The following is a 26,261-nucleotide window of genomic DNA, read 5'->3' as shown; positions in this document are numbered from 1 at the left end:
GAGGAGAGAGGAGGAGAGAGGAGGAGAGAGGAGGAAAGAGGAGGAGAAGAGGAGGAGAGAGAAGGAGGAGAGAGGAGGGAGAAGAGAAAACATGAGAGGAGAGAGGAGAAGAGGAGAGTTTCAGTCATCCACCAGAGACTTGAGGTCAGGGAGACCTCGCAGCTTCAAGTCCAGCAGCATCTGCCCCAACGCCTTCCCCTGGAACAGACGAGAACTACAGTCAGTCAGGAGGATAAGAGGAGACTAAACTACAGTCAGGAGGATAAGAGGAGACTAAACTACAGTCAGGAGGATAAGAGGAGACTAAACTACAGTCAGGAGGATAAGAGGAGACTAAACTACAGTCAGGAGGATAAGAGGAGACTAAACTACAGTCAGGAGGATAAGAGGAGACTAATCTACACTCAGGAGGATAAGAGGAGACTAAACTACAGTCAGGAGGATAAGAGGAGACTAATCTACACTCAGGAGGATAAGAGGAGGCTAAACTAAAGGAAATGAGGCTAAGACGGCGAGTTTTCATTATGAAATAAAAAGTCAGTCCAGTCTCTGAGCCTGAAGTTCCACATCTGAGTAAAGTCTGAAAGACGTCAGAATAAGTAAATAACCACAGAGGTCACGTGGAGACGAGGCGGCTCAGAAAACTCTCAGACGGAGCCATTTTCAGATAATCTCGGCTCGTACTTTGGTTTTGTGTTTTCACAGAGTTTAGCAGGGCCGTGCAGAGCGACAGAGGAGATACAGAGGGGCTAAATATGATAGAAACAAGTTCAATATATGGAGGGAAAAACAAACAAACAAACATCCCTCCTTCACACAAAGGCTCAGGAGGAATTAACATGTCCCTACAGGGCTAAATTCTGGCTCCAGAGAGCACAGGATCAATACCATGAACGGCAAATGTAAAAAATAAATCTGCTGTTTCTCTGATGGGAAATGGAGCTGAACTTTAACCTCTTAACTCCCGCCTGAACCGAGAGGATCTTTTTCCTCACGTCATCAGATTTTTTTCCATCGTCACATTTTTGTCATTTTTTTAAATCATTTTTTTGTCACATTTTGTCACATTTTTTGTCATTTTTTGTCAATTTTTTTGTCAAAATGTTTATTTTTTTTGGTCACATTTTTTGTAATTTGTTTGCAAATTTTTGTCAATTTTTTTGTCAAATTTTTGTAATTCATTTGTCACATTTTGTCATTTTTTTCACATTTTTTTGTCATATTTTTGTCATATTTTTTCACATTTTTGTAATTTTTTTTCTCATTTTTTGTCACATTTGTCATTTTTTTGGTCATTTTTTTAGTCAAATCTTTGTATTTTTTTTGTCACATTTTGTCACATTTTTGTCATTTTATCGTCAATTTTTTATCACATTTTAGGTCATTTTTTTGTCAATTTTTTGTAATTTTTTTGTCATTTTTGGTCATTTTTTTGGTCATTTTTTTGTATTTTTTTTGTCACATCTTGGTCACATTTTGGTCACATTTTTATCACATTTTTATCACATTTTTGTCACATTTTTGTCATTTTTTTCTCATTTTTTTGTCACATTTTTTCCACTTTTTCATCAATTTTTCATCACTTTTTTATCACATTTCCATCATTGTTTTCGCCTCAGTTCTGTCTCTATTCTCTCACCTTTTTTCCAGAAGCTTTTGGATTGGGGTAAAGCCAAACTGGAGAAAATGTGCTCGCTTCAGGCGGGAGTTAAGGGGTTAATGAACTTTGACGTAAGCCTGTTTGAATCCAGTTTTATGCCGTTTTATGACTTGGTTTGGGCCCAGTCCCCTGAGGAAAGACTCACTCTGGAACAGCTTTGTGGAGGATCGTTCTGTCCCTGATGCGTTAATGAGCTCCACAAACAGAGGAGACTTGTCTGAAGCAGCAGAACAACTCTCCCTGGAGCTGCTCTGACACGAGTCTGAGGTCCGGGAGTGGAACCGCGGACCGTCCTGACCCGCACAGGATTCTCCACGGCTCGGGAACGCTCTCATGACGAGCTCCAGGGAAAAGCACACGTGTCTGACCTCAGTCTATGTTTACCTGCGGGTCGCTGCGCAGAGAGGCCACGCCCCCTCCGCCCAGACACCTGGTCAGGACAAAGTTCAGGCCGAAGACTCCGGGGAGAGAGTACCTGCAGAGGAACCACGAGAGTCAGATCTGAATGTTTCATGTTTCTGAGACATTCCAGCCTCGATCCCTCAGTAAAAGCGCCGCATTCCTCGCCGTGTTATTGGCGCTGTAAAAGCCCCTCGTTAACGTGAGTCTGAGCGCCGTCACCTCGCGAGGCCCCGCCCCCCTCGTTAAACCCGCCTCGTTAACTTCCTGCTCGTTAACCCAGCGCTCGTTAGCCCCCCCTCCAGGCCTCGTTAAACCCCTCCCCCCCCCACAGTGAAGCTGCAGCACGTGAGGCTTCGCTGTAGGTCCGAAAAACAACATCTCATTATTTTTCAGTTTATTATATTTACATTAGAGTTTATCAAACGGCTCCGACATTAAGGCGAGACACTGCAGGTGAACAGGGGGAAAAAATAAATGTAGAGACGTATATTTGAATTTAAATATGAGAAAAAATGTGTTGCATTTTTTCTGACATTTTATGTTTTCACAAAAAAATAAGGCATTTTGAGAATTAAAATGGACAAAATTGCCTATATTTTGGGCAACGAAATCAAAAATAATGAGCCAGATTAAATGTTATGGTTTTATTTTATTGACATATTAGTAACTATTTTTTTCAGAGGGGATTTTGGATATTTTGTTTAGTTTTTCAATAAACTAATCATCAGTGAAAAAATCTGTAAAAACTCAAATTCCGCCTGTTTTTTTGGTTTCAAAGCTGAATAAATCAGGCTAGGAATTAGATATTAAAAAATCCCTCTGAAAAAACCTTCTAAATGTTGTTGTGTCTCAGACTGTAAAGTGTGGAGTCTGTGGGAGCTTCTATAAGGGCTCAGGCTCTGCCCGAGTGCGGCTTCTCTCATTCAGAGAAAACCAGCCCTGAAGTTTTGTAGCGAGTGCGCATGCTCGGCCCGTTCTTCCACTTTTCCGCTCCGGCGTCTCGTAGGAGGAAAAACACCATATTTGGGTGAAAGCGTCGTCACGGGGCCCCTTAGCAGGACACGTGGATGTCAAATCTGTCAATATTTATGAATGAAAACCCGCGGGAAAGACGGACTTTCTACTTCCGGGTCGCCCCCACCTCGCAGACAAAACATCATAAAATAAACATCATCATTTTTATATCTGACATGAAAACTAAGATGTAAAGGGAGGAAAACAGATACAAATCTCCACTTCCACCACTGCGGGAAACATCAATACTTTCACCTAAAGTGTCTCGCCTAAAGCACATGTTCATTAATGTTCATTATGGCCTCGTTTTAGCAGAACAAAAACAACTATTGCAGCAAAAAACAGTCAAATGTAAACAACAACAGTGACTTTACCTCATTCATTCGTAAACTCAAAGAAAATGTGAAATAAATCCTGTTTAAAGTGATCTTTAATAAGCACATTTTTAACTTTCCTTTACTGTGAGAGGAGTGAAACAGCGCCCCCAATGTGACGCTAGTGGTCTAAAAGTGAACTGCATCCATATTTACCATGAGAATAAAGGGGAGAGAGTTAGTGTTAACCATAAACGAGGCAAAAGCAGGTCACTCTTTGGCGGGACAATAGGACTGCTCTGTCCTGGACTTTACCGTGTGACGGGCCGGTCCTGGCCCGGCTCGATGATGTGGGAGAAGAACTCCTGGACGGTGGAGGAGGTCAGATGTTTCCTCAGGTACGGGTAGAACAGAGGGTGACGGGCGATCACTCCTGACACAGAGGACATTATTATTATTATTATTATTATTATTATTATTATTATTATTATTATTATTATTATTATTATTATTATTATTATTATTATTATTATTATTATTATTATTATTATTATTATTATTATTATTATTATTATTATTATTATTATTATTATTATTATTATTTTATTATTTTAACCTCTGACCCCAGTTTGTTTCTCACCGATATTGGCCGAGTCTCCTTTGTCTCCGCTGCGGGTGAAGGCCAGCTCCTCCAGGCGGTAACTGTGAGGCCCACTCGGCAAGTCTGCAACAACAGAGATGTTAGAGGAGGTGAGAGTCTGAGGAGGTGAAAGACTGAGGAGGTGAAAGTCTGAGGAGGTGAAAGTCTGAGGAGGTGAAAGACTGAGATGTTAGAGGAGGTTAAGTCTGGTCTTGGCTCCTCTGGGACTCTCTCTGGGCTTCTCTCTGGGCCTTTGTTGGAGCTCGTCCTCGGCTCTGAAAGGACCTGCTCAGCCTCAGACTAAACAAACAAAACCAGCTCAAAATAAAAAGACAAAAGGCGGGACATGTTTGGACGGCGCCGTAAGAGACGGGACCTGGGAACCGGCTCAGTCCGGTTTACTCCGGTTTATTTAGAAACATCACAGACGTCAGAGAGAAGCTTCTGCTGGAGGTCATGAGGGAAACGTGGTGGTTTCTGTTATGCATGTTTTGTTCTGTAAAGAGCGACCTCGTCCTGATGTTTGTTCTGCAGTGGTTTCTTCAGAATCATGACGAGGAACAGGCCATAAAATCTATTTACTCCGCTCTCATTACAAACCTTTGGAGTTTTATTTCTTGCGTAACTCTAACATTTTTCAAACCAACTGAGTAAGGGTTGATTTATTATTTCTTGGAGGGAAAAGCTGAACAAATGAGCCTCAGTTCCCTCAGGATTTGTTGCTGTTTTATTTCTCTTATAAATAATTTGGATGTTTAATAATCTTTGCTGCTCAGTGACTTCCAGTGAGAGAAAGGGTTTTGCAATTGTGTTTATGTTGATGCACTTTAATTAAATACAATAAATATACAGGTTTAACCTCTTAACCCCCGCCTGAACCGAGAGGATCTTTTTCCTCACGTTATCAGATTTTTTTCTCCATCATTTTTTTGTTGGGTATTCAACTCATTTTCGTCACTTTTTTGTCATTTTTTTGGTCAAATTTTAATCACATTTTTGGCATTTTTCTGTCACATTTTTGTCACTTTTTTGTAATTTTCTTTGTCCATTTTTTTAATCAATTTTTTTGTCATTTTTTGTCACATTTTTTTCATTTTTTCTGTCACATTTTTGTAATTTTTTTGTAATTTTTTTGTCACATTTTGTCATTTTTTTCTTCAATTTCTTGTGACATTTTTGCCACTTTTTCATCCATTTTTCGTCACTTTTTTGTCACATTTCCATCATTGTTTTCGTCTAAGTTTTGTTGCTTTTTCACAGCTTTTTTCCAGAAGCGTTTGGATTGGGGTAAAGCCAAACTGGAGAAAATGTGCTCGGTTCAGGTGGGAGTTAAGGGGTTAAAAAATGTAATTGCAAACGCTCTGATCCAAAGTTACTGGAAGTTACAAAAAATGAAATATGTTCAAATTCTCAAAGGCGAAATGGTAAATGTCTGTTCTGGCAGATGTGGCCAGATGTTTGTGAAACAAGACCTCAGGATTTGTTTATGTGGTGAGTAAAACATGAGTGTTGTGGGAACTGTGTTTGTTCCATATTTGAAAACGTGTTCTTTTATTTTGAAGGTCTGACCCTCCTCTTTTTATACATATAAAGATGACGTCACTTTAAAATGTTTGAACCCACAGTTTTTCACCCTGAGCTCATGTTTACCTCGTCTGGCAGAGGAAGAACATGCCTGTTACTCCCGCATCAGTAAACAGCTGTAAATAACAAACATCTGCATTTCGTCACAGCGACTGAATCTTTGTTTTGTGAGTTTGTTCCTCAGAGTGAATCAGTGAGAGAGTTTAGGAAGAGGCAGGACAGAGTTTGAGTTTCTGAGGTTATTTGTGCCCAAGTGTCCACGACGTGACTTTATTAAAGGGGGGGTATTATGTAAAATGTACTTTTTCAAGCTTTCCATCATGTTATTCTGTCATTCCCTCATTAAAAACATGGCTGAAGTGTTGCCTCGGCACATTCACGTATTTCTGAGTAATCTGTAAAAACTCTGATGGCGGCCATTTTAGGGATAGGTTTGCCTGAGTCCTCCTAGGAACGCCCCCACCTCCTGGAGACGCCTCCGAGCCGAGTGACCAACCACTGCTCCTCAGCAGAACCCCCTCCCCACTGATGCCACAGACAGCGTGTGGAGGGGGCGTGTCTAAAGGCTCAGAGGTTCTTAAAGAGACAGAGGCCTATTTCAAGACATTCACTACAGCCATTTTGAGAGAGACATTTTATACAAGGCAGTTATTCTAATTTACTGCATTTACAGACCAACAGAAGGTTTGTCATCATTGTAGTGTGATATAGACTGGAGCTATGGGACTGAAAAAAGCAGAAAACCCCCTCTTTAATCTCTTAACTCCCGCCTGAACCGAGAGATTTTGTTGCGTATTCAACTCATTTTTGTAACTTTTTTGTCATTTTTTTGGTCATTTTTTCGTCACATTTTTGTAATTTTCTTGTGAAATTTTTATCACATTTTTGTCACATTTTTTGTCACATTTTTGTCACTTTTTTATCACATTTTTGTCACTTTTTTATCACATTTTTGTCACTTTTTTATCACATTTTTGTCACTTTTTTGTCACTTTTTTCGTCATTTTTCTGGCACATTTTTGTAATTTTCTTGTCAAATTTTTATCAATTTTTTGTCATTTTTTATCAATTTTTTGTCATTTTTTGTCACATTTTTGTCATTTTTTTGTCACATTTTCATCATTGTTTTCTTCTCAGTTTTGTCTCTATTTTCACACCTTTTTACAGAAGCTTTTGGATTGGGGTAAAGCCAAACTGGAGAAAATGTGCTCGGTTCAGGTGGGAGTTAAGGGGTTAAAGACAGATACGACCCTATTATACATGTTGTAGGATAATGAGTTTGTAAACGATGAGGGGATTTTCAGATTTCTGGATGAATAAAACCAAACCTGTGTCCTGTTCCTCTTCTGTCGCCGCTGCCGCCACTTCCTGGTCATGTGACTCTGGCCCCGCCTCCGACACAGACTCCGTCAAATCAGAGCCCACGTGCACGTCCACCTGAACAGCAGCAAGGTCTGAAGTCATTCACAAGGATGATTTTTGTGAATAATGTGAGTATAAGAGCGTCAGCGTCTCTGAGGTGAAGGTGCTTCTGTACCTGCAGCTCAGACTTGGGATGGAAGAAGAAGAACGGCTTCAGCACCGGAGAGCTGCCACAGACACGAGAACATGAGACTTTCATGATTTTAATGTTTTTAACCTCTTAACTCCCACCTGAACAGAGCACATTTTCTCCAGCTTTACCCAATCCAAAAGCTTCTGGAGAAAAGGTGTGAAAATAGCATCAAAACTGAGACAAAAACAAGGATGAAAATGTGAAAAAAGTGAGAAAAAATTGACGAAAAATTGACAAAAAAGTGATAAGAATTTGACAAAAAAAATGCGAATAATTTGATGAAAAAGTGACAAAGAAGTCACGAAAATTTGACAAATTTTTTTAAAAAATTGACAAAAAAGCTAAAATAATTTGACAAAAAATTGAGAAAAAATGTACAAAAAAAATGACAGAAATGGACAAAAATTTGATAAAAAATTTAGAAAAAGTTTAGAAAAAATTGAGAAAAAATGGACGGAAATTTGAGAAAAAATGACAAAAATGGACAAAAAATTTACAAAAAAATTTGAAAAATGAGACTAAAAATTGAGAAAAAATGGACAAAAATTTGACAAAAAACGGAGAAAAAATGGAGGAAAAAGTGAGGAAAATTTGACAAAAAAGTGACAAAAAATGTACAAAAAAGTGACAAAAAAGGGACGAAAAAGTGATAAGAATTTGACAAAAAAGTCACGAAAATTTGACAAAAATTAGACGACTGCCCGACAAAAAAAGTGATGAAAAAAAATCTGATGACGTGAGGAAAAAGTTTAGTTTTGTAGGTCTTTCAAATAAGGCGTTACACTGGCCTACAGGATTTGGGTAAAGCTGAACTGGAGAAACTGCTCTCGGTTCAGGCGGGAGTTAAGAGGTTAATGCTGTTTAAAACTCACACGCGAGGACGGCCGCCCACGATCCCCGTCAGCCCGGGGGCCATTCCGGTTCCTGCAGGAGCCACCTCCCTGGAGAACAGCTCCAGAGCTTTCTTCTGTTTGTGGTGAACGGCCATCCACAGCACCACGTCCCGGGACGCCTGAGGAGCAGCACACGTGAGCCAGATGCCCTCCCACTGCACCTCCATAACACCTCCCACTACACCTCCCACTGCACCTCCCATTACACCTCCCAATATACCTCCATAACACCTCCCACAGCACCTCCATAACCCGTGGCACCTTGTACTTGGCGTGGGGGCCGTAGGTGTCCTCCGCCTCGAGCACCTGGACGTTGACTCACCTTGTACTTGGCGTTGGGGCCGTAGGTGTCCTCCGCCCCGAGCACCTGGACGTTGACTCACCTTGTACTTGGCGTTGGGGCCGTAGGTGTCCTCCGCCCCGAGCACCTGCACGTTGACGGCGGTGTAGTCGTCCAGACCGAGCTGTTTGAAGATCCGCTTCGTCCTGAAACAGTTTAAGGTTTGAGCCTCAGCCTGAAGGAGACATGGAGGCGGAGTTACCGTTTGATGATGCTCTGGGCCGTCCTCCTCGCCTTGTCCGCCGCTCTGGGGCCCCCGACTGGACACACGGCGCTGGCTCTGAACCCGTCCATGTACGTGGCACAGACCTGACCGAACAGGAGCTCAGAGTCAGAGCAGCACAAACTCTTTACGAGGTTTTTTATTCCACTCTTTACATCTGCACTTTCGCTCCGTAAGACTCCACACTCTACAGGCTCCGACCCCAGGGCGCCATCTGCTGGAGGAGGCGCTGAATTGTGCTTTCATTTTTGAACCCATGAGGTCCATTCCCCGTTATCCACAACATCGATCAGACATAACTTTGGAACAGAAAGAGATAGAGACGAGTGTCTCCTGTGTGGGAGACTTCAGAAGTCGAGGTTCCTCCTTCAATGAATCAACACGTTCAACTTATTCCGCCCACTTTTGCCTCTTTTTGCTTTGTTTTCGTGTAGTGACTGATTTTATCTGGACTTCTCCAGTCCCATGTTAACCAATCGGAGAAAAGGGGCGGGCACAATTCATGGCGGCGCCCACGGGAACACAATTGTACACGCTTTATTACAGGGTACGATAGGGCTGAACGATGTGGACATTTCATATCTCGATCTTCATGCCAGATAATCTCCATATCGATAATGATAGATCTTTCAGCCCTAGCGTATGAACACTGCGTCCTGATGAACACGGCACCGATCACTCATCAGGGATACAATCTGAGGTCGTAGCTCAAAGTCACAGGTCGTAGGTCGTACAGTGAGACCCGGACAGAGATTTAAAGTAGAAGCTGCGACATCAGTGATATTGAAGCTGAGCCTCCTCAGAGTGAGCCTCCTCAGAGTGAGCCTCCTCTCGCTGCAGAGAGGATCTGTGTCCACACATCAGCTCATCCTGCTCCTCAGAGTCACAGGAACACAGGCCTGAGCGAGTCTGACTTTTACACGACTTTCCCTGCACTTTTCCTCCAACATAAACCGTTAGCATGTGGCTAAACACATGCCTGAAACTGCTACGACCGCAGTGTATGAGTCAAGTCTGTGAGCAGATGCTAAAGCCTGTCTGAGATAAGTGTGTAAAGTGTGTGGGGGGTTTAACAGCCTTAAAACATATATAACAACTGTAAAACATAAAGCTCAATACTTTAACCTCTTAACTCCCGCCTGAAGCGAGAGGATCTTTTTCCTCACGTCATCAGATTTTTTTCCCATCATTTTTCTGTTGGGGATTCAACTCATTTTTGTAATTTTTTGTAATTCTTTTGTAAAAATTTTTATCGCATTTTCTTAATTTTTTTGTCATTTTTGTCACATTTGTTATTTTTTCGTCAATTTTTTATCAAATTTTTGACATTTTTTGTCACATTTTGTCACATTTTTTTGTAATTTTTTTGTCACATTTTTGTCATTTTTTATCAATTTTTTTCGTCATTTTTTTATCCATTTTTGTCATTTTTGTCACATTTTTTTGTCATTTTTTGGTACATTTTTAGAAATTCTTTTGTCAATTTTTTATCGCATTTTCTTAATTTTTTTGTCATTTTTTGTCACATTTGTTATTTTTTCGTCAATTTTTTATCAAATTTTTAACATTTTTTGTCACATTTGTGTAATTTTTTTGTCTTTTTTTTGTCAATTTTTTATCACATTTTTGGTCAATTTTTTATAATTTTTTTGACATTTTTGGTAATTTTTTTCATCAATTTTTTATCAAATTTTTTTGTCATTTTTTTAATCAAATTTTTATTGCATTTTCTTAATATTTTCGTCAATTTTTTATAAAGTTTTTGACATTTTTTGTCTTGTTTTCGTCAATTTTTGGTCATTTTTTTTTTGGTCAATTTTTAATATTTTTTTAGTCAAATTTTTATCACATTTTTCGCATTTTTTGTCAATTTCTTGTGACATTTTTCTGACTTTTTGCCACTTTTTCATCAATTTTTCGTCACTTTTTTGTCACATTTCCATCATTGTTTTCGTCTCAGTTCTGTCTCTATTTTCTCACCTTTTTTTCCAGAGCTTTTGGATTGGGGTAAAGCCAAACTGGAGAAAATGTGCTCGGTTCAGGTGGGAGTTAAGGGGTTAAGAAATGTAACCCCTGCAATAAATGAGGGACCACTGTATTACAATTATAATCAGAATAAAATAAACCAGCCTTTTCCATAAACTGTCCAAGCAAAAACTAAAACTTCTGTTGGGGTTAACAGAAAGTTCAGATAAAGTTCAGATAAAGCTCAGAGCAGGACGTCCTAGAATAACAAGTTTAATCTTCCCTTTGGCACCAAATTATCTCGACCTGTTTCTCACCCACGTTTGGAAACTTTCTGTCAGATGTTTTTCTGACAGAATCACTGAGTAAAAGCATGGTCTCCTCCTGACCTTGTAAAACGGCGAGGGGGCGTGTCCTCTGGCGCCGCGGACGCTGACGGCTCCTCCCTCGACCCCTGGAAACACGGACACAGAAGCACCACGTGAACCTGACGCTCTGACCCAGATCCTGAACTCTCTGTGGACCATTCCTCAAACTTTGGCGGAGCCTCGGGGTGAGCTCCCGGGCAGGAGGGGAACGTCCCGCAGGGAGGAGGGTCACACACAGTTTAGATTTAGAAATGTTATAAATACAGGGTTCATGCGAGGTCGCGGCGCGGAGTCAGTCTGAGGTTTGTATAATCGAGTCTAAAGAGACGGAACAATGAAGCCTCTTTCACACGGGATTAGAACCTACAGGTCTCCTTTCATTACTGCAATACTTTTATATTAGTCTGTGTGAGCTCTTTAAAGGAACAGGCCACCGTTTTTCCACACTGAGATATGTTCTTACCTGAGCTGTGACGAGTTCTTTAGGACCTGTCTGATCTTCAGTCACGTAAACACAGCGCAGACGGCGTTAGCATTTAGCCTCTCCCTCTCTCCTCTATAGCTCCAAAACAGGTCAAGATAGAAGCTACCAAGCTCTTCCACGTTTTCCCTATTTAAATATGGTTACGTGAAGTGTTCCACTACAAAGTATAATTACACACAATTAAACTATGTGGATTTTCTAAGCGGATAAAAGGGGGGACTATATTGTAAGGCGTAATAATACCAGGAGTAATTTGAAATCTGCGCAGTAATCTTCACTTTACTGTGCGGATGCCAAATTACAAAAAAAAAGACAAAAAATGACAAAAAAAGCACAAAAAATTGACAAAAAATTGACAAAAAATTGACCAAAAAATGACAAAAAATGACAAAAAAAACACCAAAAAGAGACAAAAAAATGACAAAAAAACCACAAAAAAATGACAAAAAAATGACAAAAAATGACAAAAAAAAACACAAAAAATGACAAAAAAATGACAAAAAAAGACAAAAAAATGACAAAATATTGACAAAAAAACACAAAAATATGGACAAAAAAATTACAAAAAAAATTACAACAAAAATTACAAAAACAGTTACAAAAAAATGACTAAAAAACACAAGTTCGAAATCCGCGCAGTAATATCTTCACTTTACTGCGCGGATGCCAAACTACTCCTGGTATTATTACGCCTTACAATATAGTTCCCCCTTTTATCCGCTTAGAAAATCCACATTGTTTAATTGTGTGTAATTATACTTTGTAGTGGAACACTTCACGTAACCATATTTAAATAGGGGAAACGTGGAAGAGCTTGGTAGCTTCTATCTTGACCTGTTTTGGAGCTATAGAGGAGAGAGGGAGAGGCTAAATGCTAACGCCGTCTGCGCTGTGTTTACGTGACTGAAGATCAGACAGGTCCTAAAGAACTCGTCACAGCTCAGGTAAGAACATATCTCAGTATGTAAAAACGGGGGCCTATTCCTTTAAGTAGTGCCTTAGCCCCAGGATGCCTCAGGAGTTTGAGAGTAACTAAAGGGAGGTTTTCCATCGTCACAGCGGTGAATATGAGACCAGAGCGATGAGGACAGTAACCGGAAATATTACATTTTTGAAGCAGTACTTTTATATCTTACATTTTGTCATTTCTCTTGTTTCATCAATTTCTCATTTGCTCCACAATTGTTTCCCGAGTTGCACCAAATCTACCCTTTTTTTCTACATTTTTCTTTAATTTTCAAATTATTTTTGTTCTCATTTATTACATTTATTTAACATTTTCTATTGTATTTTTCTCATTTTAAATATTTATTGAAAAAAAAAACTCATTTATATTCATTGATCAATTTCCCCCATATTTAAAAAAAAAAATGAAATAAAAAATGACCAAATTTTCTCCTATTTTTTCCCCCAATTTTTTTTTCTTCATTTTTTTTATTTTTCTTTTCCCACTTTTTCTCTCTCATTTTTCCGCATTACCTTTTTTTTTTCAAGTTGTTTCCCCAATTTCTCCCATTTTTATTTGACTTTCTGTCATTTTATCTCTTTTTTAAATAGATATATTTCACATCTTTTAATCTATTTTTTGTTATTGTGTTATTTTCTTATTATCATTTGTACTGTTCATATTTTTCCTCATTTTCTTACTTGTTCCTCCATTTGTGTTTTTCACATTGCTGTTGTTTAGTTTAGTTTAATGTAGTGGTAAAAAGAACATCATAAACTGAGGAAAAGTGGAGACAGAGACTAAACGTGAGGCTCAGATCTGCAGATGTTTGGCTCGTGTGTGAGGACATGACCCGACTCTGGTCTTTAAACTCCGACTGAACCTCAGAGAAAAACACTTATCATCGACGTTTTATCATCAGGGAGTTTGTTTATATCGTCCAAACATTGAAACACATTCCTGACCCACTTTCCCCTCAGCGTCGTCCTCCTCCTCCTCCTCCTCCTCCTCCTCCTCCTCCTCCTCCTCCTCCTCCTCCTCCTCCTCCTCCTCCTGCTCCTCCTCCTCCTCCTCCTGCTCCTCCTCCTCCTCCTCCTGCTCCTTCCCACGTCTGAGGACGAAGCCCAGACCTGCTCCTCTGGGCCTGGACTCAGACCTGCACGGTTCTACTCCTGACAGTTTAGTCTCATTATACCATGGTCTGGGTGATACTGGATCCTGATTGGCTGGTGCATTATTTTGGTGTAACCGCACACGTAGTCCGGTAGTTAAATCACTGGGATGTCACTCCGCTGTGGCGTCGCCATAGCAACGCCTGACACAGCTGAATCAGATAAAGGCGTAATTAGTGACTGACAGGAACGTATGAGATGGATTTAGTGTTTGCTAAATGTTTGTAGAGGAGAGTGAGCAGCTAGGTTAGCTACTGTTAATAACATATGAGCTTTACATTTCTATTGGAAACGGTTAAGGCTATTCATCATTTTCAGGCGTACATAAAATGATCCTGCATTGAAGCATCTTTGTCTGGATTAGTAAAGTCAAACATAAAAGTTTGAGTTCGTGGGGCCCAGGTGTGAGCGACTCCACCGCAGCTGTTTCCATAAACAGTTGAGCTGGTTGAGCTAGCTAGCTTTAGCTTCAGGTTAAACCTTGTAAAAGGTAAATAACTCCTGCCCACGAGTGCCGCATATCGGTGTTTACTTCCAGGGAAAAGTGTTTCCGGGTTAGTCCTGTTGTGTTGTGATTCTGTGCTGATGTTGTGTCGTTGAGCCTGACTGAGATCCTCGTAATAGCTGCGGAGAATGACTCGCTCTGAGACCAGCCTTCAGTGACCGGCTAATAACCCACACAAAATAGTCCCGTAGTCTGGCAGATTTAGTGACTTTAGTAAATGAAAAACACATTTATTATGAATGTGACGTTTGTGGGACCCTGGTATAAGCGGATTAAACAACGAGGAGCCGCGTTAGACGTTATAATGCAGGAGGAACAACACTGTGTCGGGCGTTAGAACCGACTAATGCGGCTCTGAGTTGTTTAATCCTTACTTAACGACTTTACTGTCTTCATTAAAGTCCTCCTCCTCCGCCTCCCCCGTGACTCACCCGCCTCCTCCCTGATGGAGACTCGGCTGAAGTCGCAGGTCACGTCGGGGAGCTGGTATCTCCGCGGGTCTTGGATCTCGTAGACCAGCTGCTCGGCCACGGTCCCGAAGGAGACCAGGCCCCCGGTCCCTGGAGGTTTAGTCAGAACCAGAGACCCGTCCGGCCCACACTCCACCACCGGGAAGCCCATGGTGTCCCTAAAACACACGCCACACGTCACCAAACATGGCCGCCGTAAAGGGGGGGGCGGTCAGGGCGATTCTGAGGGCCCAGAGGAGAAGATACTTTTTATGTAATCACAGAGGGGCCCCCCATGCACTCAGAGAACTGTCCGTGTTGACAAACCATGATTATTAGGATTATTGGGTTAAAACTTATCTGTAAATATCTGCCAAAGGGACGACCCATAAAAATGATCTTTCTTTGTCGAATGTTGATTAATGTGCTCTGTCCCTTATTTGGAGTTTGTTTTTTTCAAATTTTCCAATATTTTTTTAAACCATTTTTTCCAATTTTCCTATTTTTACCGTATTTTTCCCCCACTTTTTTAAAACGATTTTTTTTTACATTTTTTCCACTTTTCCCCCCAATATTTCCCTTATTTTCATATTTTTCTCCCACATTTCTACCTTTTTCTTTCCTTTTTCCCACATTTCTTGTACTGGCTTTGTTTACATTTTCTCCAGCTTTACCCAAATCTAAACACTTGACTGAAGCTCATTTGAAAGCTAAGACCTACAAAACCGATCCTTTTTGTGGTGATGTCAATGCTTTTTCATCACTTTTTAATCTGGTTTTGTTGCCATATTTTTATCATATTTTCATCCTGGTTTTGGCGCTTGTAGATTTGGGTAAAGCCACACTAGGCAGACCCTGTAAAGAAGGTCTGGTGGTCCTGATTGAAGTGTTTGTAGATTTGGGTAAAGCCACACTGGAGTAGGCAGACCCTGTGACTGAAGTGTTTAGCCTGTGGCGCCCTCTGCAGGCCGGCGCTCGCCTTTACAGCGCCCTCACCAGTCCGGGACTTTGTGCCAGTCGGTGAAGATTCCTCCCGTGCTCTGAGCGCCACATTCGATCAGATGCCCCGCCAGGCTGTGCAGACACACAGGTTCAATTCATGTTCAACAAAATACAGCAATACATGTGAGTGTCGAGTCCGAGTCTGAGTCTGACCTCCCGGCGGCGAGGAGGTCGTACTGATCCCACGTCCACCCGAACTGCAAACACACAAACAACTTAGATTCAGAACAAGTATTTGTAGTATTTATATTGGTAGTACTGACTGAGTGCATGAGTAGCATTAGTGATGCACGATGATGCCAATTTGAACCGAAAACCGATAATTCCGCATGTCCCGATACCGATAACCGATAATTATGTAAATATATTTGCACTTTATTTTGTGACAAGAACTCAATGTAACAGTTCTGCCCAACATGTATAAACTCTACCAAGCAAAATACAAGTGTATAAATATAAATCAAATAATGAGTTTTACTTTGGGTTTGAGTCTCACCTTTTTCTAAAGCTCTGTTTTTTTTACAGTTCCATCATCTGAGCAGGTCTGTCTCTGCTCATCTGTGTCACATCTTATAAAAAAAAGAATATTACTACTGTTACTTCCTTCCTAGTATTTTTCTTTTTGTTGACGTCATACTAATGAATTCTTATTTAAATACTGGAACATAGACAGTATTATAGTATTTCACTGAGTCTAGAGGCGTCTCTGACATGAGAGAGAAGTGATGCCAAATCTGTGACAGATTCTGACTAATAATCTGATACTACAGCACAAACAAGACTCTCTCCTGCACTGGATCATTTAAGCATTTGTGACGAGGCTCATTTCATCGATGTAAAACTCCTCTCGTTCATAGCGCTTTAATCACGAAGATAATACATGTGTTTAGGCCTCGCTCTGTCCCAGTAACTCACGTGAGCGGATCCGCGGTTCGCATTTCCTCGTCTTTTTCTCATTTTGTGCGTTGCTAATGTTGAAGTGACTTCGATGTAAAAGAGAGCGCCTGCACAGCTGTTTCTCTGGAAAACTCGTCGTATTTTTCAGCTAAATCCGTGCAGAAGTCGGCCGTGGAGAGCGTATATCTGTAAATGTGCTGTCCTGAGTCTGCAGCAGCTCCGGCTGCAGGACGTGCGGAGCCGAGAGAGAGAAAGGCAGCGAGCTGGAGCCAAAGATTGAATGCAATTTGAGCTTTGAATTATCGGGCCCAATTATCGGCCGAATTTTTTTTTTTTATCGGCTTTATCGGGGATGGCGCCAAAATGCCGATAAATGCCGATAATTATCGGCGGCCGATATTATCGTGCATCCCTAAGTAGTATATATATTGGTAGTATTTGTAGTATTTATATTGGTAGTACTTATATTTGAAGTATTTATATTGGTAGTACTTATATTTGTAGTATTTATATATGTAGTACTGACTGAGTGCATGAGGGGCCCCAGGGCCACCGCACTGTCCACACAGCGTCCCGTTACCACGATGTCGGCGCCGAGGTCGAGGCAGCGGCGAATCGGCCCCGCCCTGAAACACACAGCAGGGGGCGCTAGAGACGCAGACACAGATATATGAGTGAGCACCAGTGGGGGGGTCCGCCCCTTTACACCCGTCTCCAGTTGTGCTAGTGGCAGGCCGTGGTATTGCAGCCAGCAGCCCAAAAAGCCCTTTTTGTCATAGACACTCATGTAAAAGGAGCAGCCTGTAAAATGGTCCACAGGCATCTGGAGTTTCAGACTGAGGCAAATATATTTCTTTAAAATTACTTTTTTTAGGACATGGACTTTTTTTCTTCGAAAAAAAATTGTAAAGCATCAAAAATACATTTTTAAAAGTTTTCTAATGACGTGACGTCACCAGGGCCGTAGACGTGCGCGAGCGTGTGCGTGATGACTCATGAACGAGCAGATTCTCCCTCGTGTGATTTAGCGGCTGAAGTCTGAGCAAAACAAATGAACTGGACTAAAAACAAGGATAAACGCGAAATAACAAACATCTCAAGTAAGTTTATGTTTCTCTAAGTCTTTAGCCCAAAACTAAATACGAAATGTATGATGAATATAGCATGTGTTTATAGCATTGGATTATGGTTAATAAGAAACAACTAGTCTACATGTTATTAAACTCATTTCTGAAAATTAAATAATGGCACTAATAACCTGTAACTGTTTTATTAATTAAAAAAATACTACCAGCATTTAATGTACTTATGTACATGTACATTATTTGTGTAAGTAGAATGAAACACACAAAAAATGCATGATTTCCGCATCTGTCCTGGATCCAGTACAGTACAGTACAGTACAGTACAGTGCAGTACAGTACAGTACAGTACAGTACAGTACAGTACAGTACAGTACAGTACAGTACAGTACAGTACAGTACAGTTCAGTACAGTTCAGTACAGTACAGTACAGTACAGTTCAGTACAGTACAGTACAGTACAGTACAGTACAGTACAGTACAGTACAGTACAGTACAGTACAGTACAGTTCAGTACAGTACAGTACAGTACAGTACAGTACAGTACAGTACAGTACAGTACAGTACAGTACAGTTCAGTACAGTACAGTACAGTACAGTACAGTACAGTACAGTACAGTACAGTACAGTACAGTACAGTTCAGTTCAGTACAGTACAGTACAGTACAGTACAGTACAGTGCAGTACAGTACAGTACAGTACAGTACAGTACAGTACAGTACAGTGCAGTACAGTACAGTACAGTACAGTACAGTACAGTACAGTACAGTACAGTGCAGTACAGTACAGTACAGTACAGTGCAGTACAGTACAGTACAGTACAGTACAGTACAGTACAGTACAGTGCAGTACAGATAAATGCTATCAAAAAAACAATATCTCACATTTTACCAATGAAAATGTAATATAAACACTTTTGCTCATTCTTTGTATTTCAGCCAAACAATTCTAGTTGTGATGTTATACTAGCAAATACAGTGAAGTAACAACTCGATTTTTATCAATTCTATCACAATATCAAGACTTCCAGCACTTACGAAACTTCCCAGAAAAGTGACCGAGCGTAAGTTCATGAGCGCGGCTACGTACGTCCGAAGGGCCGCTAAGCGCCCGGTTGTTCCAAGAGCGGCTAAACGAGCTTTTTAAGCCCCGCATTGACAAACTAACCCCCAAAGTCATCGTAGCAGCTTATTCGCCTGAAATGGCCTTAAAAAAACATTTTGTATTTAAAGAACGATGATATTAAGAGATTTTACTTTTTGCGTAATGGCGTCCGCTCCGCTCTGAGGCTTCGTCGGCAGCCGTGCGCTCCCGCTGACTTCACCCACTTGGGCCGTGGGAGCAGAGATACAGGTGACGCGTCATACGGGCACTTTGGGCCGTTATGGCGGACGAAACTGGAGTCATGCGCCACTGAGCACCTCTATGTAAAGAGACAGGAGCTGGGACAGCATGCCTCTTCCATGTATATATTTCTATGGTGAGCACTGACTACTACACTTACTCTACAAACAGTTCACCATGCTATACTCACTACTGCCCCCTCAGGTCAGACGTGTAACTGCAGCTTCTATATTAACCCCTGAACTCCCACCTGAACCGAGCACATTTTCCCCAGTTTGGCTTTACCCCAATCCAAAAGCTTCTGGAAAACAGGTAAGAAAGTAGCAACAGAACTGAGACGAAAACAATGATGGAAATGTGACAAAAAGTGACGAAAAATTGATGAAAAAGTGGCAAAAATGTCACAAAAATGTCACAAGAAATGGACAAAAAATGCACGAAAAATGCCAAAAAAATGACAAAAATGTGACAAAAAAATTACCAAAAATTGGACCAAAAAATGATGATAAAATGACAAAAATGTGACAAAAAACGACAAAAAATGACACAAAAATGACAAAAATGTGACAAATAATTATAAAAATATGACAAAAAATATGACAAAAAATATGACAAAAAATATGACAAAAATGTGACAGAAATGTGATAAAAAATTGACGAAAAAATTACAAAAAATTTGACAAAAAAAAGACAAAAATTTGAAGAAAAAAAAAAGACAAAAATTGGACCAACAAATTACATAAAAAAATTACAAAAATGTGACAAAAAATGACACAAAAAAATTACAGAAATGTGACAAAAAATGTCAAAAATGTGATAAAAATTTGACAAAAAAATGACAAAAAAAAAATGTCAAAAATGTGACAAAAAAAATTATAAAAAATCGACATAAAAATGACCAAAAAGTTACAAAAATGAGTTGAATACCCAACAAAAAAAAGATGGAAAAAAAATCTGAATACGTGAGGAAAAAGCTCCTCTGGGTTCAGGCGGGAGTTAAGAGGTTAAGCTCGTGCATGATTTCTGACAGTGCAGGATGTTAAAGGCAGTTGTGGTGAACGGGTCTGAGCTCGTTCTGCACATCAGGACATGGAGGAACATGTGGGGGAGGAAATACTTTAACATTTTTAAACTCCGTATAGTCCCTTTAACTTGGGCAAACGTGGAAGAGCTCGACAGCTTCTATCTTCACCTGGTTTGGAGCTGTAGAGGAGGAGAGGCTAAATGCTAACGCCGTCTGTGTTTATGTGACTGAGGACACGCGTGAAGACCAGACAGGTGCACATGAACTCGTCTAAGCTCAGGTAAGAACAGATCTCAGTCTGGAAAACACTGTTCCTTTAAAGCAGGGGTGCCCAAAGTGGGGCCCTCCTAACTCTCTTCCATTCGTTCTCAATGGGAAATATGGATGCAGTACACTTTTTGGCCACCAGCGTCAAATTGGGGGCGCTGTTTCACTCCTTTCGCAAAGTTAAGGAAACACTGTTGTGGTGTCTTGGTGTTTATCAACTTTATCAACTTTCCCACCAGCATACAGGTGTTTTTTTTTTACATTTTGCACTATATTGTTTCAATTGTTGACTTTGTTCATCTAAAACGAGGCTTTGCCAGAGTTAACATTTGTTTTAATGCATCATGTTATTTGCATAGATAGAATCAAATACAAATGTAAACCAAAACATACAATAGAGAAACTATTATTAAATGCAGTTATACGTGTTTCTCACTTGACTTCGCCGTGTTTGGCCCGGGACCCACAGGCACTTTTTCATTTTGGCCTCGGAGACAAAACGTTTGGGCCCCCCTGCTTTAAAGGAAGTGACTTGGTTGTTTCAGCTCAAATAAATTATTTTTTTGATCCACATATTCTTTTCCCTTTTTTTTTCCAGTGTTAGTTCCATTTTTTTTTTCACTTACATTTTTTTTCCTTTTCCTAATTTGTTTCCCTGGTTTTTGGTCATTTATTCCCCACGTTTTCCCATTTTTCAAACACTTCCTGATGTAAAAATGTTCCACAGATGTTTTAGTAAAGGCGTCGCAAAAAAGTATCGTATCGAAAACCAAGTATCGTATCGATAAACATGTGACGGTGCAAAGTTAACTTTTCCCTAAACCGCGAGCACTCACCCGAGGTAAGCGTTCATGCTGTGCAGCGCCGCGGGGAGAGCGCTCGCGCCGCCGTCCGCCATTTTGACTTCAGCCAGACTCTTCCTCTGAAACACACAGTTACACACGGTTAAACTGAACTCCTGCGGCGGCGGCGGCGGCGTCTAACGGCGGCTCCTACGTGCGGCATGAGGTCGTCTCCCGTCACCACGGCGACCTTCATCTCCAGCCCCGCCTTCTTCACCACGGCCCGGATGGCGTCGGCGCAGGCCAGCGGGTTCACGCCGCCCGCGTTGCTCACCACGCGGATCCCTGCGCACAGGAGGAGCCGGATGCCCTTCCGTCAGGTCCAGGGTTTATACACGTTCATTTGTGCTTTTATTATTTTATTCATTAAGTGTTTTTATAAAATGGATTTATGAAGCTGATTTTTTGCATCTGTTTTTAACTAAATAAATCTGTGTATTTGTTTCCGCTGCTTCAAACTCAGTGACCGACAGCCAATCAGATCGTGAGCTCCCAGAGGCTCCAAACGACAAACTAGAGTTAAAAGTTCTCACTTAAACCCAGAATAAAACTGTAAAACTAAAACATCCATAATGGGAGTGAAGGATCTGATCACTGGAGCTGGACCTGAAGGAGCAGCGTTTTATACAAACTTAAGAAGAAGCGAGTGTTAGCTTAGCGCTCATTCATTTCTATGGGTTAGCCTAGCCTAGCGCCGTCCATTGGTTTACATGGAACAGTTAGCATTGGACATTAAGCCATGTTTTCTCCTAAAGATTCTTAACGAAATTTAATGATTTATTTATTATTTATTACAGCAACACATGCACTTTTAAGGCTGGTTCAGATATGTAAAAAAACAACTAAAGATTTACAGCCAAAACACCCAAAGCTTCTCCCTATTGTTTAGAAAAAAACATGGCTTAACCTCTTAACTCCCGCCTGAACCGAGAGCATTTTCTCCAGTTCAGCTTTACCCAAATCCTGTAGGCCAGTGTAACGCCTCATTTGAAAGCTAAGATCTACAAAACTCATGTAAATGGATCTTTTTCCTCACGTCATCAGATTTTTTTCCCATCATTTTTTGGGGGGTTTCAACTCATTTGTGTAACTTTTTTGTCAAATAGTAATTTTTTTGCCACATGTTCATCATTTTTTTGATTTTTTTTTTGTCCTTTTTGTCACATTTTTGACACTTTTTCATTATTTTTTTTGTAAATTTTTCGTACATTTTTCATCATGTTTTTGTAACTTTCTGTCATTTTTTTGTCTTTTTTGTCATTTTTTTTTTTTTCATTTTTTGTCAGATTTTGGTCATTGTTTTGTCCAATTTTTGGTAATTTTTTTTAAAAATTTTTGTGACATTTTTGCCACTTTTTCATCATTTTCTTGTCAATTTTTGGGACATTTTTGCCACTTTTTCATAATTTTTTTGTCAATTTTTTGTGATTTTTTTGTCAATTTTTTGGTCAGATTTTGGTCATTTTTTTGTAAATTTGTGTGACATTTTTGCCACTTTTTCATCATTTTTTTGCCAATGTTTTCTCACTTTTTTGTCACATCTTCATTGTTTCGTCTCAGTTCTGTCGCTATTCTCTCACCTTTTTTCCAGAAGCTTTTGGATTGGGGTAAAGCCAAACTGGAGAAAATGTGCTCGGTTCAGGTGGGAGTTAAGGGGTTAATGTCCAATGCTAACTGCTCCATGTAAACCAATGGACGGCGCTAGGCTAAGCTAACCCATAGAAATGAATGAGCGCTAACATGGCGGTGAAATACAGATGCAGTTACATAAATTCAGTAAAAAAGCCTTTGATAATAAAAACACAAATGGAGCTTCATAGAGTTTTGGTTTCATTTTAATCATGATGAAACGTTTGTGTCATTAGTTTGAGTGTTTGGTGTTTTATTTTCACCTTTCCGGTGGATGTCGTTGATAAACGGGGCCAGAGCGAAGTGGACGAAGTCCGGAGCGTAGCCCAAGTCCTGGAACGACAAAGACGACTTTAAACCCGCCTCTGACTCGTCACGAGTTCCTGTTCGGCGCGAGTCGTTACCGGAGCCTTGGCCTTGGCGGCCGTCAGCAGCGACATCGTGATCTCACTGAGGTAATCGAACACCAGGAAGTCCAGGCGCCCCCCGTGGACCAGCTGAGGAACTGCAGCACAGAGGTTATTACACAAACAGACGTGTGAGTGTCGGGCTGAGGGGGAGAGTTCACGGGTCATTCATGTTTAAGGGAACGTCAGCCCAGAACACGACACCAGCACTGACTGTAGGAGAAGTACTGTAGTAGTAGTATTGTAAATACCTGAAGTGGCAGCAGTAGTAGTAGTAGCAGAAGTACTGTAGTAGTAGAAGTAGTAGTAGTTAATACCTGAAGTGGTAGTAGTAGTAGTAGTAGTAGTAGTAGTAGTAGTAGTAGTAGTAGTTAATACCTGAAGTAGTAGTAGTAGTAGTAGTAGTAGTAGTTAATACCTGAAGTAGTAATAGTAGTAGTAGTAGTAGTAGTTAATACCTGAAGTAGTAATAGTAGTAGTAGTAGTTAATACCTGAAGTGGCAGTAGTAGTAGTAGTAGTAGTAGTTAATACCTGAAGTAGTAATAGTAGTAGTAGTAGTTAATACCTGAAGTAGTAGTAGTAGTAGTAGTAGTAGTAGATACCTGAAGTAGTAGTAGTAGTAGTAGTAGTAGTAGTAGTAGTAGTAGTAAATACCTGAAGTAGTAGTAGTAGTAGTAGTAGTAGCAGTAGTAGTAGTAGATTTATACCTGAAGTGGTAGTAGTAGTAGTAGTAGTAGTAGTAGTAGTAGTTAATACCTGAAGTAGCAGTAGTAGTAGTAGTAGTAGTAGTAGTAGTAGTAGTAGTAGTAGTAGTTAATACCTGAAGTAGCAGTAGTAGTAGTAGTAGTAGTAGTAGTAGTAGTAGTAGTTAAGACCTGAAGTAGTAGTAGTAGTAGTTGTAGTAGTTAATACCTGAAGTAGTAGTAGTAGTAGTAGTTAATACCTGAAGTAGCAGTAGTAGTAGTAGTAGTAGTAGTAGTAGTAGTAGTAGTAGTAGTAGTTAATACCTGAAGTAGCAGTAGTAGTAGTAGTAGTAGTAGTAGTAGTAGTAGTTAATACCTGAAGTAGCAGTAGTAGTAGTAGTAGTAGTAGTAGTAGTAGTAGTAGTAGTTAATACCTGAAGTAGCAGTAGTAGTAGTAGTAGTAGTAGTAGTAGTAGTTGTAGTAGTTAATACCTGAAGTAGCAGTAGTAGTAGTAGTAGTAGTTGTAGTAGTTAATACCTGAAGTAGCAGTAGTAGTAGTAGTAGTAGTAGTAGTAGTAGTAGTAGTAGCAGTTAATACCTGAAGCAGCAGTAGTAGTAGTAGTAGTAGTAGTAGTAGTAGTAGTAGTAGTAGTAGTAGTTAATACCTGAAGCAGCAGTAGTAGTAGTAGTAGTTAATACCTGAAGTGACAGTAGTAGTAGTAGTAGTAGTAGTAGTAGTAGTAGTAGTAGCAGTTAATACCTGAAGCAGCAGTAGTAGTAGTAGTAGTTAAAACCTGAAGCAGCAATAGTAGTAGTAGTAGTTAATACCTGAAGTGACAGTAGTAGTAGTAGTAGTAGTAGTAGTAGTAGTAGTAGCAGTTAATACCTGAAGCAGCAGTAGTAGTAGTAGTAGTTAATACCTGAAGTGACAGTAGTAGTAGTAGTAGTAGTAGTAGTAGTAGTAGTAGTAGTAGTGTAAATACCTGAAGTGACAGTAGTAGTAGTAGTAGTAGTAGTAGTAGTAGTAGTAGTAGTTTTGTAAATATCTGAAGTGAGAGTAGTAGTAGTAGTAGTAGTAGTAGTAGTAGTAGTAGTAGTAGTATTGTAAATAAAGTTCTGGAAATTCCACAGTTACCATGGAGATCCGCCATCTTTGCAGCTGTTAGCTTACATTTCCATTGACTAACATTAGCTAAAAACAGTTTAACAGGTGGAACAGCTCCGTTACTGCAGAGTTACTGCTGGTAAATACATGTATTACACTGTGGTGTCCAAGTGTTTTAATGTGAACAATAACTCCAGTGTTTTGACTTTTAAAATCTCCATTAGTTTACAATGACTGCTAATCCCATAATGCTTAGCGAGATGACATCACATTCCCGAACTCTCTACCTGAAGTGGCCGTGTCGCCCCAGAATCCTGAAGCGCATCCGATCCGCACCGCGTCCGCCGCGGAGCGCTTCGTGTAAAACCTCCGAGTCGCTTTAGCATTAGCATTAGCACTAGCACTAGCATTAGCTCCGCCGTGGTTTGTGGATGGAGTTTGTGTTTTCCTTCGCGGCGGGTTAGCGGCGGACGCGCTGAATTGCGAACAGGACGCGTCGAACCGTATTTTGGCACAGATTTGCGGACTCCCGATCCTTGACAGTCCCCGACAGACCGGCCGCTGCAGCCGGGACATGTTCACGGGCGACAATAACGGTCAACGTGCAGGAAAAGCAGCGGGACGGAGGCAGAAAAGTCCGAGAAGAAGTGGGAAAGTGTGGGAAAGTTCACGGAGGAGCGGTGGTGGTGCGGACACAAAAACAGTCCGACTGGAAACGGCAAACTCTGGGCTTTTTTTGGTTCCTCTACGAAAATGTTTATATTTTTTAAATGCATTTATTAATTTCACGTTTGTATTAAAAAAGGTGTCCAAACCTCACATTAAAAAAACATATGTAAATTGTGTATTGGCGTTTCTACCGAAGAAAACACTGATATAAAAGTGAAAAAATACATATATTTTTTAGCCTCTTAACCCCCACTTGAACCGAGCACATTAAAAAAAAACGCAAAAAAAATAAAATCGTAATCAACTGTAAGTGACTTAACAGCGATGAAAAAGCCACAAAAGTGAGAATCGCATAAAAAAAATAATCTGAAAATCTTAAAAAAATTAACCAAAAAATCGAGTAAATGTAAAAAAAAGAAAAAAAAAAGTGGAAAAAAACTTATAAATAAAACAGCATTTAGCCATTGAGCCACTTTGTGTGTTCATTTTCTGGCATTTTTTTTTAATGGCTTGAAAATAGTAAAATAAACTTGCCTTATTGGGAAATTGTCTAATGAACAACATGTTTATCATCAGTTGGACACTTTAATCCACAGAATAAAGTGTTTCCTTATTTTACTGGACGAACTTTCTGTTGATTTAAGAGAGAAATAAAACAGACGCCACATTTTCCAAGAGTTTATTGATCTTTTTTGTCCCAAACACAATCATTGACATTTTGACAGAATATTCCATTAATAAGGAGTTTATTTAAAGAAATCCCAAATGCACTAAAACATGTAGAGTAGGATCTT

The 26,261-nt window shown here is 40.2% G+C and overlaps 1 protein-coding gene across 1 annotated transcript; it reads right to left on the bottom strand.

The window, feature by feature from the left end:
• Positions 1-63: 63 nt before the first annotated feature.
• LOC306980665 (uncharacterized protein) lies at positions 64-25,374 on the bottom strand (the record flags this gene model as incomplete). Its single annotated transcript, XM_079580093.1, has 19 exons — positions 64-198; positions 2,045-2,135; positions 3,706-3,823; positions 4,031-4,114; positions 6,943-7,051; positions 7,152-7,203; positions 8,042-8,181; positions 8,446-8,548; positions 8,605-8,711; positions 10,980-11,044; positions 14,497-14,693; positions 15,511-15,588; positions 15,670-15,713; positions 16,940-17,039; positions 20,967-21,052; positions 21,127-21,257; positions 22,865-22,934; positions 23,006-23,106; positions 25,086-25,374. The coding sequence occupies 19 exons, from the start codon at positions 25,372-25,374 to the stop codon at positions 121-123; spliced, it is 2,043 nt and encodes a 680-aa protein (XP_079436219.1). The 3' UTR covers positions 64-120.
• Positions 25,375-26,261: the final 887 nt, after the last annotated feature.

The sequence above is a fragment of the Gobius niger genome (assembly GCF_951799975.1).
Source record: "Gobius niger genome assembly, chromosome: 21".
Taxonomy (NCBI): Eukaryota; Metazoa; Chordata; class Actinopteri; order Gobiiformes; family Gobiidae; genus Gobius; species Gobius niger.
Note: the sequence above shows the minus strand (reverse complement) of the source record. Positions and strands in the feature narration are given on the sequence as shown.